We start from the raw sequence: 17,253 nt of genomic DNA, 5'->3' as shown, positions 1-17,253 counted from the left end.
TATAGAAAACGCATGCATGGACGATGTACAGTGTAGTTTCTCCCACACACCAGAAACTAAATATCCCCTTCTCAACGAGGCTGGAGTCGCAACCTGGGCACCTGGGGCTCCAAACCTCCAGTGGCCCCGAAAGCCCCACGGACACTGTATGTCAGTGAATTGCATCTGTTTGAAAATGTGCACCACTAAAGCACAACTGCAACTCAAATGATAGGATGCACACAAAGCACAGAGATTGGGGGGTCAATATGGGCTCACAGTTCATTTTTGTCCCAGAGCCCCATAGTGGGTTAATCAAACCGTGCTTCTCAGCTTATAATACCTCAGGTGATGCTATTCTGATACGTAACGATAAGCCAAATGTTCATGTGAGCTCTAACAAAATGCATTTAGTAAATCACTGTGGGCCAGAGAACTGTTACAAACTATTATATAGTTGTTAGCTGTCAAAAAACTGTATTGGAGTAAAAAGTACATGTAATGGAGTAGAAGCCTAAAGTAACATTAAATAAAAATACTCAAATAAGTATAAACAGAAGACATGACAACCAGACAGTTTCTTTCTGTGACTTTATTGCAGGACAGCCAGCAAACATCGTCACCTGTGTTTCTGACGTGAAGTTTATCTTTACTAACTCATCACAGCGCTTCAGAACAGAGCACACACACACAGGTTTATGATTATTGTCAAGTGTGCACACCTACAGATGCAGTAACTTGAGGAAGCCTCACCATCCATCTGCATCTTTATTGAATCAGTCCTTCTGCAGCCACCAGGGCTTGCTGCACATGGAATAAAATGGACAGCATATAGTGCCTTCTGGTGGCTGGAAAAAATTCTAACTCTTCATAACAATTACATATACAGTAGTAAACAATACACTGTTAAGCAAGTATGGATGAAATGGTGGACGTCCCCGGTGGATTCATCTGCACATTTATTAAATTAAGTCAAATCTGCCAGCAGTGAAGAGTGAACAGTGAAATATAACACTCGTATAAATGTATGACGTATCAGTACCTATAAGGTGAATTAGCTGTTGCAGCCAGGTAAACTCAAGCAATCATTCTTAGAGACACACAACAAACTCACAAGTGAGTAGAGAATGAAACCCACACATATAAAAATAATACATTTCTAATAGCAAAGCACACAGCAGTTCTTTGGTAGCTCCCCAAAACTTTCATTGAAAAACAAATCTTGGCACATAGTTTACTGTACTCATCTCGTGTTACAGGTGTCATATGGTCTTATAACCCTAAAGTGATTATTTAAGGAGAGGACAGGGTCATCAATGGAAAGTATAAGTGCACCATTTTCTACAAATGACTCAACTAATTAATTCAAATAAGAAAGTGAATTTAGTACACACACAGATGATAAATCCATTATTGTAGAACAGTTAATAGTCCACTGTAAAATTCTTCACATGCCTCTATAACGTGTCACTCTTTTCACTGTAAGCTGAGCATTGAAACTACAAGTGCAAATTTAAGTACAGGATTACAATCTATCTGTTTTTCTCAATTTGATTGAGCCATAGACAAATGGATGATTTTCTGGAAATAAAGCTGTGCTAGATAAGGCTGTGATTCTGTCATACATTTCTGCCTCGGCCAGTAACGTCAAATAATCTGTCCTGTCTGTCCCTTACTAAGTACTGACTGGCACTGTAGCTGTAGTGATTTTACAAGAGTTCCCCTCATTACATTTGAATCAACACTGTGTATCATAACATAACCTTTTAAAAGGGTATCTGTACACATAACCATTACATTCCATTCGCTGTGTAATATTGTGGAAAAACACATTTTAGTTTTGCACTTGCAGTGTACATGTTATATATAATCTGTGCATTTCAAATGGTGCACATTTCAGCAAGGGTGTAGAATTAGGTAGGGATGGACATGATCCTACCAATTTCCAGCAACTAGTGAACTGTTCCTAGCAACAATTTGGATCAATAAAATCCAATATAACCACTGTTGTCTGTCAGTGTCTAGTTAATGTATTTGGTATACAATAAGTGAGAGAATAACATAAACCAAAAGGATATTCCATTACATTTCTATATTTTGAATTGTCACCTGCCACCTAAATTTTCCCTTTACATAAATAAAGACTTTCAACAAGTTGAAAAGGCAGAAATTGGTACAGAAAAGTTCACCAGCATACAGAAAATGAAGTGTTAAAGGCTAAAAATTTTATGGGGGATACCCTTGCATACAGAAGCACCATGCTTATTAGTAAAAGCAGCAGAACGCTTCAAAAGTATAAAGGGGGAGTATTAGGGGCACAGCAGTATGCATTGTGGACCCTGCTAGAGATCCCACACAACACTAATGCTTGGGCCACACTGCCTACCATTACCTGTGCATGACTGTTACCTTGCTGAGCTGCTGCGGCTCACGCACGTGTGGTGTCCACACAGACAGCATTGCTGCTGCGGTGCTGATACTGCCAGCCTTATGTTTCTACATAGAGTTTGCCTTTCATAAATACAATACAATGAAAGCCTTGTTAACAAGTGAATGGATTCTGTCCAGAGAAACACTAGAGGGCTTTAAATCTGAAACGGATACAGAAGGTGGAAACAACTGGGAAGACTCTGATACTAAATGAAGAGTAGCTGCGGCCGTGTGCGATATGAGAGGTGTAACATAACAATACTCGTGTACACCAGTACCTCAAATCCTAACTTAACCTTAGCCTTGTACTCCACTTACCCAATTAACCTAGTTAGGTGTAGGAGCAGGTGTTGATCGAAGCTAAAATGGTCAAGTGTGCTGCACTATCGAGCAAGGCCTGACACTACAGCTAACACTTCTAAATTCAAAAATTTTTTGTTACATGTATAGGCACATGTGGCATTGCTGGGGGTGGGGGTTGGTACATTGTTGGACAGGCGCTTGCCTAAGGGTAATGCTTTTCCAGCATTTCACCTGGTGCATTATCTTAAACAAATCATGGCGATTTGGAGCGCAGACTGAGTGGGACTAAGAAAGTTCATTTATTTCTGATGTTTGAGTTAAAGTGGGTGACCGTTTATGATACTGCAACACCACGCTTCAGTGGTGATGACAGAATAGCATGCATGCCAGCATCTTCATTTGAGTGAATTACTGATAAATCACTCTCATGCATGAATCATAAATCGATAGCCTAATTTTACGCATGATCAGTGATGATGAAGATACAGAAAAATGGAAATGAATGGTAAAAATCGCATTTTGTCAATATTTCAGTGACCCCCCCCAAAATTTCCTAATCATGTTTTTAGGGGAGCTTGCTTTTCCTGACTCCACTGTAGTTTGCACCCTGTTGGTAACCAGACGTCTCCTTCATACACCTGCTCCTACACAAGACTAAGTTAATTTTGTTATGTCAGTTGTAGTATTGGTGTGGCATATATGTGCTTATGCCATCAAGTGTAGGTGTGCACAGGCGATCTTCCTAACGCGTTAACGTTACACTTAAATGAAACACACATTGAAATTTATATGTTCCACCACTCAATTGCTTTGTGGCTGCTCTAACCTGTTAACATGGACACCGAAATGCAAAGCAAGAGGTTCAGGTAGTGTGGCCCGGCCATGAGGTTGATAATGTATCTTGTGGTTGTAGCAGCTCAGCACAGGGCAACATAAAACATCACCCTTAACGCATCAGGACTCTTCAGAATGCTGCCTCTAGAGGAGGAGAAAGAAACGTTGTCACACAGATGAAGGACAACACTGAAATGTTGAATAATGAAATGTCTGGGGGTTCACCTGCTGTCTCAAGGCCTGCATGGATGTGTACTCAATACGCTCTCTCTTTTTTCGGATCCAGTTCGGCTCATCAGGGATCAGTAATGCCAAAATTACCTTAACCAAGATCAGCACATGCTGCAAGCACACAAAGATGTAAAGATGTCAGAGGAACACACAGATGTAATTATTATTGTGAGAGCTATACATCTTCATGAGATGCATGCTATTACTTTTATTGCTGATATCTGTAACAGTTGATTTTATATTAATATTTTTAAGCATTTTAAAATGAATGGGTTTCTGTGAGAGCAGAATCTCAACTTTCGTCCAACATACTCTACTTTAAAAGCTTACAGCTTACTTTAAGGCAGGTCCACTTCTATCAACAAAACATCAAATTGTATCCCTTGAAAGAAGTGTAGTTCAATAGCTCCGTTGGTAGAACATCAGTCTTCAAAGCAGTATGTATGGTGCCAGACACAGGTTCAATTCCCTCCTCAGCTGATAGGGGTCACAGCTTTGAACTTTTGCTTTAAAATTTGCATATTGTCAGTCTTTCTACATGCAATCATTGTTTACATGGAAATAAGTCTTTCATAAGATTAGTTGCTATCTGTGTCTTCATTTTCTTCTGCAACAGTGCACTAGATGTCACAGAAAATATTTACAAGAATAACAATGGTGTGCCAGGCATTTGTGGTCATTGAGTGCCCTCTATTGGTGAGATACGGGCATTTTATGTGTATTGAACACATCTGATTAACTAATTAAAGTTATGCTTACAGTATGTCTTCATAGGCTGGTGGTTAAGGTCTTAGATCCAAAGGTTTAGGGCTTTAATTCTGTTCAGGGCATATTAACAAAATGGAAGAAACCTGAACAGACATGTTTGCTGAATCTGTGGCAAGTGGTAGATTCTTATACCTGTGGGTAGTGGCACAGGATTTAAATTGCTGACGGAGCTGCACCACAGCTAACAGCTAACAGCTGGCAGCTCTCGTGTGCATTTTCTTTAGAAAATGCCCATTCTACATTTGGATGTGACCTCTCCTTCCACCTCCTTACCTCCACTAAAACAGCCAACAGCAGAATGTTTGTGCTGCTCATCCTGACCCCCTGAAACAGCTCTTGTAACTGTGGTGAGAGAAGCATTAGCCAGCAGTTGGTCACAACAGAGGCAAAACTCAGGACCTCGAATGCGATCTGCAACACAACACAATCACATGAGTTGTTAATTCATAACTGGCTGAGTGTGACATACTTTGTGCGTCTGACTTCTATTGTGCGTTGTAACTTTCTGCAGACCTGCCACACGCCCATGTTAGCTACAGGGGGGGAGAAGGGCTTGCGGAAGAGTTTGCAGATCTTGTAGGCGTCCGTTCGGATCTCCGTTACGTTATTGATGAGCAGCAGCAAAGCCGTCAGAGGATACACGCAGGAGAAAAGACTCAAATACCCAAACTGCACCAGGAGCTCGATGTACTCTGCAAACAGGCCCTGTGAAAAAACAAGATGCTGTGTCATACGCAGCCAGAGTGTATTCTAGTACCTGTTTTGATATGCACCTTTTCTAAATATTGCACACTCACAGGGAAAGCAGGTAGGTTGCTCTGGTTCCTAAATTTGTCCTCCTCTGGATCGTCCTCACTCTCTGTCCTATAGGGGGCACTGATGAACCGATCCACCATGTAGGGTATGACCACCTCTGTGAACTGGTTGACCAGCTGTGTCACTATCAGCAATGATGCTAGACGCTTTAGACAGAGAAAGAGAATTTAATGTCACTCAGAAGCCTTTTTATGTCCTGTGAGAAGTACTGCTCTTTTCTGGTTCCAGACCTCTGAATTGCTGACCATATCTCTTCCTATTGTTGTGCTTTCTGAGAGCTGTTTCCACTGGTTCGAGAAACAATTGACCAATCAAAGCTTTGTAGGTTGAATTAAAAGTGGCAATATCATTTTCCTACATAGCTAGCTAGCTACCTAGGGACAGAAAATTGAATAAAAGTGTGAACAACATTGACACAACTGTACAAGTTGTTGTAGGTCAAATAATAGCTCCTAAAGGCTCTGTGTATGAGATTCTGAACATTATCCATCCATCCATCGTCAACCGCTTATCCTGAGTACAGGGTCGCGGGATGAACATTATTATAGCAGCAAATAAATATTTGGGATGTAAAGATATAGTGGAGTAATGGGTTTCTGAGCAGGGAATGGTGTTAAACTCCCTCTGCCTGTGTTGTTATTCCAGCTTCTCTCAGCTTTTTTTATACAGCCGGTCTGGCCATGCATGTAGGTTAGTCCCTGTGAGTGGGAGCGATATAACAGCAGTTTCTTTTCTCATCTAACACATTGAATTAAGGGTTTATTTCAACAAAAGAACCAGAGTTGGTAATTGCTGGAATAGTGAAAATGCCAACAAAGGCGGTTTTCCTGAGTTTCATAGTTTCTGTTGAGTTTGACTTAGGTGTGTTTTAATATGATCTGCATGGTAAAATTACTGTTTTTTCAAAGGAGTGGAACAGATAAACTGTTACCTTTCGAAGCAAAGGCACATCCTGCTTGAAGAAGGCGATGTGGAAGAGCACTGCAAAGTAGTTGAAGAAGGTGAACTGGCGGAAGAAAGAAAAGAGCCTGGTAAAAGTGTCTGCTGGGTTAAGAAGATGTAAGAACTCATGGTTGGAGAGGAGAGGAGGAACTGACCACTAAGACTTTGGCTGTCAGATGGTTCTCGAAGGCAGACTCCTCTCTGTGGTTCTCTAAAGGGAAATATAAGCTTAATTAATTGCTAATCATAAGCATTATGAACAGTACTGTTGGTAAGGTTGCATAGCCTGATTGACCAAATGACTATTTTACTTTCTCTTTTTCTCTTTGTGTCCCTGTCTCCCTCCCATAAGCCGTTCCCCTAACATGACTGAGTCTTTGCCACATATCCTTCATTGCTTACCATCATTAGTATCAGACAAATATTATTGCCTCTGTATTCATACATGTATGATTTTTATTCTCCCTATGGCATCCATTCTTTCTAACTCACCATATTCAGTCAGAGACTGTGCCACCTTCCTGTAAGCAGTCGCCAACATGTTTGTATAGACAATGTGAAGCATTGATGGCAAGTAGAGCAAAGTCTGAGACAACAGGGAGTCCCAGTCTTTGTGTAGCTGTTGCACCTGGGCCTCCCCCCAGTAGAAACAAAGCATACCCAGTGCCACCAACCCTGCAGGAGGAGTCATAACAGACACGAGACATGAGGCTGAAGGCAAGGCTGGTTTTGAAATTTTGATTGGCAGAGCATCCTTTGTGTCTAAGTGCTTTCACATGTTTCACAAACTTCTGTATCACTTCGTCAGCAGCTGGCCTTTACATGATGTTTTATCGTTAGCAGACTTTGGAAAACATCTCTTATACTTATTTTACTTGAGTTGTTGATTAAGCAACTAATGAATATCATGGTACCTTTCAGCTCAGTAACATGCACTGATGAATTCATTCAATTCAACTTTAAAATTCAAGTTCTACCTAAGCACAGCCCCACCACTGGGACTGACACCAGTGCCATACGCAGGTCCCTCTGCCATTCAGGAAAGAGCGGCTCCACACGACCTGTCACAGGGTTGACCCCGACCTCGCCATGGAAACCGGGCCGGGGCTCTGCGAAGCGCTCTGCGAGGTTCAGGGTCCCCCAGCGGTAGGACAGCGAGGCGCTCCGACGCTTCCACAGCTCCATAAAAATCGTGGACCAGAGAATGCTGAACACTGCCTGGATCATGTGGCCGCTGACAACTGCTGATTCATCTTCAACCCTTGTGACTCCTGAGCCAGAGACCGACTCCATGTCCTTCTGAACCTCGCCTGTGATGGGCAAGAAGAACTTAGTGCACTACTACTGTCTACCAGAAGTAAATAAAGCCAAGAACATTTGAGCGTAGCATACTGGAATTGTGCAACATGTTTTAATTTTGATGGATTGATGCTCAGCTTACATGGTATATGTAACAAAAACTAATGATAAATCTGCACACCTACCTGAAAAGTATGTGATGGACAGGCCCAGTATCGCTGGTGGGAGCAGAGACCAGGTGTAGAAATCAAGGAAGCTGAAGTAGAAAGCCACAGAGCTTCCAAAATACCCATTGACTGAATCTGGATGAAGATGTACACAAAGGTTTCTGGTGTAAGTGCATACACTGTTCACTTGTCTTACAGGCAGAAAATAGAAGGTTGCCCACACAGCCATCTATTGTAAAGTCTAACTCCCCACAGGGGTGACACATGCATGAAAAACTGTGACCATAGTTGCATTAGTGTCTGTGTGTACAAGCAGTTATGTGGTAGTGCGTATGTGTGTGTGTGTGTGTGTGTGTGTGTGTGTGTGTGTGTGTGTGTGTGTGTGTGTTGCATTTCTTACCCAGTGGCTGAGCCAGCTGATTCCCAGAGTACCAGGCTTTACTGAGATCCTTCAGTTTGCCTGGGATGTGGAGGGGAAACATGTCCACAATAACACCAGCTGACCCAAGCTTCTGCCCTGCAACAACACAGCGTTACACATGTGACATCAAAGCTATTCTCCAACCCAGAGAGACTTAAGAACATGGCACTGGTGAAAGGGGGACAGTTTTTTTCAATTACACAACAACTAATCCACACATTTACATTTACATACATCCAGTACAATAAGGCTGAAAAATATGGATACTGGATCGGAGTCTAAAATAAGGGTAGGGAAAATTTGATTCTTGTACGGTTCTCTATCAATTCCCAAATTTCAGAAATCGATTTTCAGAATGTTAATTGATAATGTAATGTTGACAGAACGAAAAAGGCAGCACCAGACTGTCTGTGGTGTGCACATAACAGAAGCGGGTCCCCCCTAATCGCGCAACTTATGATTTTCACCCAACAGTATTGCTTGGATAGGGTCCTCTCCTCATTCATCAAAGGACATCTACGTGACAGGCTGGAGAAAGTGACGGTGAAAGTGAGAGGGGCAGAGAAAAAGATTAGCAGTAACTTTCAGTCTGTCAGTAAATGTACAGTGTAGGTCACAGTAGCCATGTTTCCATCCAATTGTCATGTGAATTTTAAGCGTACTTTTGAAATGTTGCTAAAATGAAGAAATAAAATTGCAAAATGGGTGCGTTTCCATCAGCTGGTTTGGAGCAACTAAAACAGGCTGCGGCAGTAGTTACATTAGTTGTTGACGTTAGACATGGCTGTAATAAACAAGACGTTTGGGTTCCAAACCAGAAACAAAACCAGTCGCATGAACCTGAGGGCCATTTTTCTTAGAAAAACAGAGAGAGGTCCTCAAGAATGTGTTTCAAGCGGGCAAGTTGCTACCAGCCATGTCTCCGCACCTTATGGGAATATCCGGTGTTATGCAGAGTTTTGCATGCACCGCCAAATAATGCTTTTAAACGCTATAATATCCTTTGTGGGGATCAATGGTGATTAATGATTCAAAGTATGTATTTTGTTAACGTTTAGAGTCATTAATATTTTATTACACGCAGCTGAAGTAGGCCTATCATTCATTGAGATTCAGCAAAAATATGCTGTGATAACCTTGTTTGATCAGTGTGCAGAGCAAAGTATCTGAATAGGACCTTTAACAGGTGAATGCATAATTCGGCAGAACAGATGATGAAGGCTACCTGCTGAGATTTGCATCCACCTCTTTTCTCAGCACAAATGAGTGTTACCAGCCATGAGGTGCATGAAATTCTCGGCAGGCGTGCAGAACTCTGCACAACCGGGCAAGATACAGACAGCAGAAACAGCTGATCAGTCGTGAGTTACAAGTTCGCTACATCAGAACTTATTTGGAAAAAGTGTCTCCCATTTCGACAAAGGCAAAAATCACCTCAAGCCAGCGTAAATGTTTTTTGCGAAATTTCGAATTTCCATCAACCTTTTTTAATGCGATACTTCAAAATGCGCATTAAAAAACGCTGATGGAAACATGGCTTGTGTGTCCGTTAATTCAGTCTGTCTGTTGTGTTCCAACCGCTGGAAAAGTGAAGGCGGTTAGCTCTAGCAAGAATCACGTCTTCAGACTGCGGTCTGGAAGCTGAGCAGGAAAGTTAGTACAAGTTTGTTTATTGTCATTCATACACATACCAAGAACACAAATGAACGAAATGCCCTTTCTCAAAGTCTTTAGTGCTCAAAACAAGGTCACAATAATCCACTTAAAGAAAAGACACAATACAACACAACCATGTAACTACACTAGACGAGACAAAAAAAAGAGCAGCTCTATTAATGCAGAGTGAACGCGGTGGGGGCAACCCATTCCTGAATCTATAGAAATAAAATAGCAGCAATGAGGTCAGTAATAATGCTGTTATAATGTAATTACGCTATGTAACGTTAGCTACATGTCATTACTCCTACCCAGTTGAATCATTACAAATACTTTGTTTTTAAGTACCAAGTAGTCACACAGTGAAAAAAATAAATCTTCATCCTAATTGTTTTACAATCTCAATAGCCCTCATAATCATTATCGTGAGTTGCATAGAGATTCCCACCCTTAGAGGTGACGCATCCTGATGTATCGTGATATCGAATTGAATCGTCAACAGGATAATCGTACTCGTAATCAAATCAAATTGAATCGTGAGAACAGTGAAGATTTGCACCCCTAGTTTATAATGTGATGAGATAAGTGCACTGCAAAAAATGTCTTAAAGAGGTCATATTATGTTAATTTTCAGGTTCATTATTTTATTTAGGGGTTGTCCCAGAACAGACTTTCAAGGTTTTATTTTCAAGAAATACCATATCTTTGTCATGCACATGGCTGCAGCACCTCTTTTCACCATGTGTGTAGAAGACTCTGTTTTAGCTACCGAGTGAAGCATCTCACTTGTATAAGATACTTTTTGGGAGCTGCACATGCGCAGTACCTAGGTAAGGAACTAGCCAATCAGAAACAGAGTAGGACCTGACAAGCTAGGTAGTGTGATCCAAAACAAAGCCGCTTCAGCTGGCAACCATGGCTTTGGTTTAGCCGTACATGTTCTCAAAACACAGACAACAAGCCAGCTGCTCAACCTAGACTGGATAAATGTTACATATAGGGATGCAGAAAGTAAAAACTGGACTACAATCGAGCTGTTTCCAGGCACTTCAGGAGCAGTGTTTTCTGTGGGAGATGGGAACTCCCTTTAAGGCGGACTTTGGGTTTTTTCACTTTGCAAACCTATTACATGCACAAAAAAAGATATATAACTCAATAAAGGAGAGGGAAAAACCAGAAAGCATAATATGACCTCTTTAACAAATTCTTAAGCTGTTGTTATTTGTTTGTGTGTGTGTGTGTGTGTGCGTGTGTGCATGCGGCGTGCGTGTGTGCGTTTGTGTTTCCATCTTTGTCCAGAGGCATTCATTGAAATTATAAAATGTAACAAATTGCAAAAAAAAAACTGAAATCCTCCCATTCCCTGGTAGGTTGTCTTCACATAGATCCAACAATGAAGTATTTATCTCGATGGATGTTTTTACAGTGTGTGTACCCTGTCGTACTCATATTGATGTGAAAACACAGTAAGAGCACTTACAGATGTTGTCTCTGTGTTGCAGTGTGTAGCTGTCAGCCAGACCTGGTACTCTCAGGTCTCTCTGTGCCCGCATACCGTCCAGCTCATACTTCACTATGTACTGCCGCTCCGCCAGGGTCAGGAACATCTCCATGTTGTCTATCACACACATGATTAGACACAGATGGACACAGATAGAATGATACATGCATGTAGCCAGTGATGCATGATGTAAACACACACAAGAATGAAAACACAGTTTTTAAAAGAACAAGCCCGACAGTCTACAGCCATGCTAGCAGCTCTGTGAGGCAGTGCTGAGGCACAATGGTGCTTTAACCTACATTTTACATCAGCATGCTAACATGTTGACAATTACAACGCACATGTTCAGTATCATACATGCCACCATGTTACTGTGTCATCTATATTTAGCATGGTAGCAATCTCTCTTCACCTCATCCTTTCTCCTAAGGGGTTTTAGGAGCAACAATTCAGATTGGAGTGATCTCAAAAAGATACAATGATGAGATCTCACCTGTGACTTCCAATCTCCTGTTGTAATCTCAATTCAGTATCCATTTGTCTTACCCAAGTCTCAAAACCTCAATCTCACTTCATCTCATCCTTTCTCCTAAGGGGTTTTAGGAGCAACAATTCAGATTGGAGTGATCTCAAAAAGATATACTATTGAGATCTTAGTGTTTTCTCAAGAGTTAAAGAAAAGATTATTCTGAGCAAAAGATTTTTGCCCAAGGACACTTCAACATCCATTCAACATCCGTCCATTAAGTGGCTATTACAGGACCTCAGCTGGCAGGACAGAACCAACTTTAACTTAGGTCAGATCATACTATAGTTATAATTGTATTTTGACACCACTTATTTCATGTACAAAGGGAGTTTCTAGTGAAAGTGACAGCAGTACACCGGTGAAATAGTAAGGACCCTGGACAAGAGACTGAATTAATACCAGAAGCTGTCTGACCAAAAAAATAGACGAAAACTCCTTACCGCATCAAAGAGGTCAAAGTTCATCGACCATAAGTCAATGGACATCAGACAAGAAGGACATTCACATATGACGCCAGAGACCGTCTTTGAACAGAGACCCTCTTATACTAAATGCACACTTGTGATTACGTGATCCAAATTCCATATTTCTGTCACAGATTATAGTTACAGTTTGCCTTTTAAATGAAAACAACTCTTATACTGCCCATGTCATTTCTGATAATCCAGTAGAAAAGGTAAAAAAGTGATTTGAAGTGAACGGTTTTTATTTGTATAATCAAGTGGGCTATGGGCTTTGAACAAAAGCCATGGAAAACACAACACAACTGAACTGAACTTTGTATTGTGTGCAGCTACAAGACTGTTTGGGTATTCGTTTTATAGCTTAGCAACAGGGTGTTACTGTTAGATCAGAGGGACAAAATAAAATGATAAACCTAAACAGACTGAAGAAATAAGTGGGAATTGTTTCATCCCAAACAGATACAGGCCTTTAAACAGAGCAACTAGTAAAGTTAACATTAAGACATTCTCTTTGTGGTGGAAATGCTAACCCTAACCATACACACCCTCTCTTATATTTTGTTTCAACAACGTGACAACCCCTCCCACTCTGCCTGCCTGTTTGTCTTGCTCTACAAGCTGTTTTGCAGATCCTGGGAGTTAGCTGATGGGTGGAGCTGGGATGGTCGCCTACTCGTACCTGTCAATATGGGCTGGGCTTCTTAAAAGGCATAAAGGATTGTCTTACTCTCTCTCAGTGGGCCTACTGCATAGCTTTTGTCCTTTGTTTGGTTTGCCATATTCTCACTCATCCACACACTTCTGACATGACCAATGTCTCTCCTACTTGCACACCCCACCAGTTAGTTCATTTGTTTGTTAATTTGAGTTATTACAATACATACATAAATACATTACTTTTTGACTGATATGTTTGTGTGTGTCCACTGCAGTACCTGAATCTTTAAAGTTGTCTCTGTCGTTGTAGGAGAAGGCTGCCATGTCCTCGTTGCGGTAAGTCTTACATAGTCCCAACTCTTCAGTGGCTCTAAGTAACGTACAGCGTGGAGCGGAGACCACAATGATGTTACCACTGGCATCCTTGCCCGGGTGGGCCAGTAATCCAGCACCTGGGGTGAGACGGTGCAGCAAAGAGGAAGTATTGAAACTCTTATTTTGTAAATTGTGTCAGACTTCAAAAATGAGAATTCATCCTTAAACTATTAAGCTTCTTTTAAATATGAAACTTTTTTTCAGTAGGTGATATATTATCTAAACATCCAGGCAGGGGTAGGGATTTGAGTTAAAGGTAAGGTCAGTTTTGCATGATTTGACTCAATTCTGCATGATTGGGTGATAAATTCTGTCTTAGCTATGTTGAGATTCAGTTCACTGGGCTTTAGAGATATGGGAAACAAAAATTTATAATGCCAAAGCCTGCGTGAAATAAAAACATAAACAGAAGAGCAGTGCTATTAAATATATATTCAGTTCAACTCAATTTTATTTATATAGCTTCAATTCATAACATGTAAGTTATCTAATTGAGCATTTGTATGTAGAGCAGGTCTAGACCATATTCTTTGTAAAACATAACCTTGCAAGAGAATACAAATATAAATAATTGAGAACTATTTAAATACTACAACATTTTGTGTGTGTCACTCACTGTCCCTCAGGTTGTGCCATCCTGATACGTATTGGGCAGCAAGATATGTCTCCTTCCCCCGGGAGTACTTTTAATTTTTGAGAGCTCATTTAGCTCTTTGAAATCTAAGATTACAGAGTTGAAATATTCCTTATTTCAGTGAATGTTTTACATTGTAGGAGGAAGTACATCACTATGTCAGCCTTACATTTGCATTTGATTGGTTTACTCTGATTGTTGTTTGGACAGCAGTGTTGTTGTGACACTGTCTAAGGGGGGCAGTCAGTCTCAGCACCATCTGACATAGTGGACTCTTCTGGGCTCAGATCTTGGGTTTGGAGGACTTTGGAATGGAGGCTGTGTTGTGGGCTGGATTTAAGATGATTAAAACATTTGAGTGCTCTCTTTTGAATGTTAATTCTGCTCTACAAGGATTTGTTGGTGTTTTTCTGTGTACATGTAAAATGTATCCATAGAAATGTAAAGGTGACTTGCGCAATGCCTCTCCTGCGCAATAGACTTCCATAATGAGAGAGAGAAAAGCTTATAAATGTTTGATCTGTAAGATTTAAGGCTGCAATCAGTGAAGACATATAAGTGATCTATACAGGACTCCTGCAGATCATCACTGTTATCACTGTCCTCACCTCCATCTTTCTGAGGAGCTCCAATCAGTCTCATGAGCCACCTTTTCGTCTCAGGGCGAACTTTCTCTCCGAGCTTCACCAGAACCAATGGCTCGACCCGCTCCGACACACAGCAGGGGCAACTAACTTTGGTCCAGCCGTGTCCAATAGGCAAAGTGGTGGCACTGAGTTTGCTCAGGACCTTCTCTGAGGGACTCTCCGGCTGATGGGCTCCTTCACTGCTGCTGCCACCGCCAATTTCATCACCACCTGCCTTACTCATGGTGAGCCTGAGAAGAAATGTTAACAAGAGTTTATAGTTTGCTGTGTTGTGCTTGTTGAGCTCTTTTGTTTACTGTTCCATCATCACTAACTTTTGTGAAACTAAAAAGAATTGTGAGGTTTCCTCCTTGTTACACTATTTAAATAGTGCTTGTTTTTTTGTTTTTTTAGCCACGCCATTGTCACGTGTCTAGCAATGGTAATGTCAGTCTGTATGTCCACCACTTTGGTCCATATTAAAATATCTCAACCACTATTTTTTTATACATACATTCATGATTCCCAGAGGATAAAGCCTACAGTCTATGCTCTAGCATTAACAGGAGGTTAAACATCTTGACAACTATTGGATTGCCATGAAAGTTGGTACAGACATTCACGGTTTTCCAGAAGACAAATCCTAATGACTTTGGTGATCTGACTTAACATCTACAAAGTTTTTACTCAGCATTTATTAGACGGATTGGCACAAAATGTTGAACAGTCATGGTTTCCAGAGGATAAATCCTAATGATTATATTAATTTCCATGACTTTTCCTCTAGCAGCACCACCAGATAGCTCAACAACTATTGGATCTCGATCAGGATGAATTGTAATAACTTTTAATCTAGCGCCATCATCAGGTCAAATTTTTACTTTGTCAAATATTTTGGTTTATGACCAAATAACTGATGACATTCCCATCAGCTGTACTTTGTGTTTAGTGCTTATTAATAAATGTTAGCATGCTAACATGCTCAACTAAGATTTTGTCCATGGTAAACATGATACATTATTTACATCACAAGCAACACGTTACCATGGTAATTTTGACCATGTTAGGATGTTAACATTTACCTTAAGGTACCGCTCTGCCTAGTACATCCTCACAACAGTCTCACACTCATGGTGGTCCAAAAAGCTGAACAAATCTGGCAATATAATATATACATATGTTTAATATAATCTTCACCTCTACAGTAAAAAAAAAAACGTGTTTTGTGAGTAAATGCTACAATATAAAAGAAATAAGATGAAAATGTTGTTGAAGATTTGAGACACAGTCAGTCTGGACAGGATATTAGGCCACTGTCAGAACTTCAAGCTATGAATGACAGTTTTGTTAGCAAAAGGTGCAGGTATGACAGGTATTGACAATTATGGTTTTCATTTTCCTTTACTTCATTTGCACATTAAACATCATTAGACTGGTTATGGAGCCCTTAGATTTGCATGAGAGACTGAAAATGCAGCAATGTTAGGCATCATTTTCCATTAATTTGCAAACTGTACTTTATCATTAGCACTCCGGCTGTCATTTCAGTTACTTTGCTGCACCCTTCAAATATGAGTTTACACTCAATGTTTCAGTTTCTCCAGAGGAAACAGTGGTTACTTCGGCACTAACAGCAGATAAAATAACTTCTGTTTTGACTGCATTGCAACTGTGCTTGATGCTACACTGACATACAGAGAAACTCATGAAACACAAGATAAGACTGACACAGATACAGAGCGACATAACTGCAAATGGTACCGTCCCTCTTAATTGTTATTGAGTTATGTTTAAACAGTGAAAGTGACAGTGAGGGAAAGACATACAGCGGGAGAGAGAGGATGAGTCAGGAAATACACCTTTCAGAGTGTTGATGATGAGGTTCTGGTCTCCAGTCCTACAGCATACCTCCTCCAAACTCCTGTTTGAACACATGCACAGATGAACACGAAGATAACAACATCTGTTCACTTTTCCTGAAAAGAAACCAGGAACAACACCCTCTCACTCGCTGCACATACTCACCCAGCCTCAGTATGTGGTTCCTCTCAGTATTCTGTCTGTGTGTGTGTGTGTGTGTGTGTGTGTGTGTGTGTGTGTGTGTTTATAGCAGGAATGCAGAGGAACTTCCTGAGACTGCAGGGTGTGGAGGGTTGTTTGGTTTATATTCAGGCTCCTCCCTTCTGCCTGCTCTCTGCCTTCCTGCAGCTGCTGCAGCCCTGGGTCCTACTGCTCCACCCGCCTCTGCTACTCTGTATTAAAAACACACACCTAAAGATGCACCAGAGTAACTACAGTTTAACTAAAGCCTCAAACCATCTGCTGCTTTAAAAACACGTCAGACATACCAGATTAGAATACCGTTGACCTTAACTAACAATGCAAGCTAATCCAATGTTTGACACGTAGACTGTACCACATACTCAGTGCTTAATTTGTGCAATTTGGGACATCCCAAATTGGAACACTAGCAACTATTTGAGTGAAGCCAGCACCTCCTTTGCCACTATCAAATCTGTAAATACATTTTGTGGAATTTTCAATGTTTTCTGTTCTTTCATTCTTTTATTTCCCATTGAAGTAACTCATAAATTATTTGTTGTTTTGGATGCATTTTA

General features: G+C 40.8%; 1 protein-coding gene across 3 annotated transcripts; it reads right to left on the bottom strand.

Moving 5' to 3' along the window:
• Positions 1–553: 553 nt before the first annotated feature.
• LOC119893931 (anoctamin-10-like) lies at positions 554–16,787 on the bottom strand. 3 transcript variants are annotated; one of them, XM_038706343.1, is made up of 17 exons: positions 16,661–16,787; positions 16,495–16,556; positions 15,718–15,791; positions 14,618–14,886; positions 13,279–13,452; positions 11,327–11,464; positions 8,170–8,286; positions 7,788–7,904; positions 7,281–7,613; positions 6,796–6,978; positions 6,459–6,514; positions 6,293–6,367; positions 5,343–5,507; positions 5,059–5,250; positions 4,819–4,956; positions 3,772–3,888; positions 554–3,690 (listed from the first exon to the last, which is right to left on the bottom strand). In XM_038706343.1, exons 4-17 carry the CDS (start codon positions 14,877–14,879, stop codon positions 3,667–3,669), a joined length of 2,091 nt encoding a protein of 696 aa, XP_038562271.1. In that variant the 5' UTR covers positions 14,880–14,886; positions 15,718–15,791; positions 16,495–16,556; positions 16,661–16,787; the 3' UTR covers positions 554–3,666. The 3 variants fall into 3 exon arrangements, with proteins under 3 accessions (XP_038562271.1, XP_038562272.1, XP_038562270.1); XM_038706344.1 differs by lacking the exon at positions 15,718–15,791 and having other exon boundaries at positions 16,462–16,556; XM_038706342.1 differs by lacking the exon at positions 15,718–15,791.
• Positions 16,788–17,253: the final 466 nt, after the last annotated feature.

Source organism: Micropterus salmoides, unplaced genomic scaffold, assembly GCF_014851395.1.
Source record: "Micropterus salmoides isolate LMB-PRFRI ecotype aquatic unplaced genomic scaffold, ASM1485139v1 Ms_hic_scaffold_8, whole genome shotgun sequence".
NCBI lineage: Eukaryota > Metazoa > Chordata > Actinopteri > Centrarchiformes > Centrarchidae > Micropterus > Micropterus salmoides.
The sequence above is the reverse complement of the archived record's forward strand: the minus strand, read 5'-3'. Positions and strand labels throughout refer to the sequence as shown.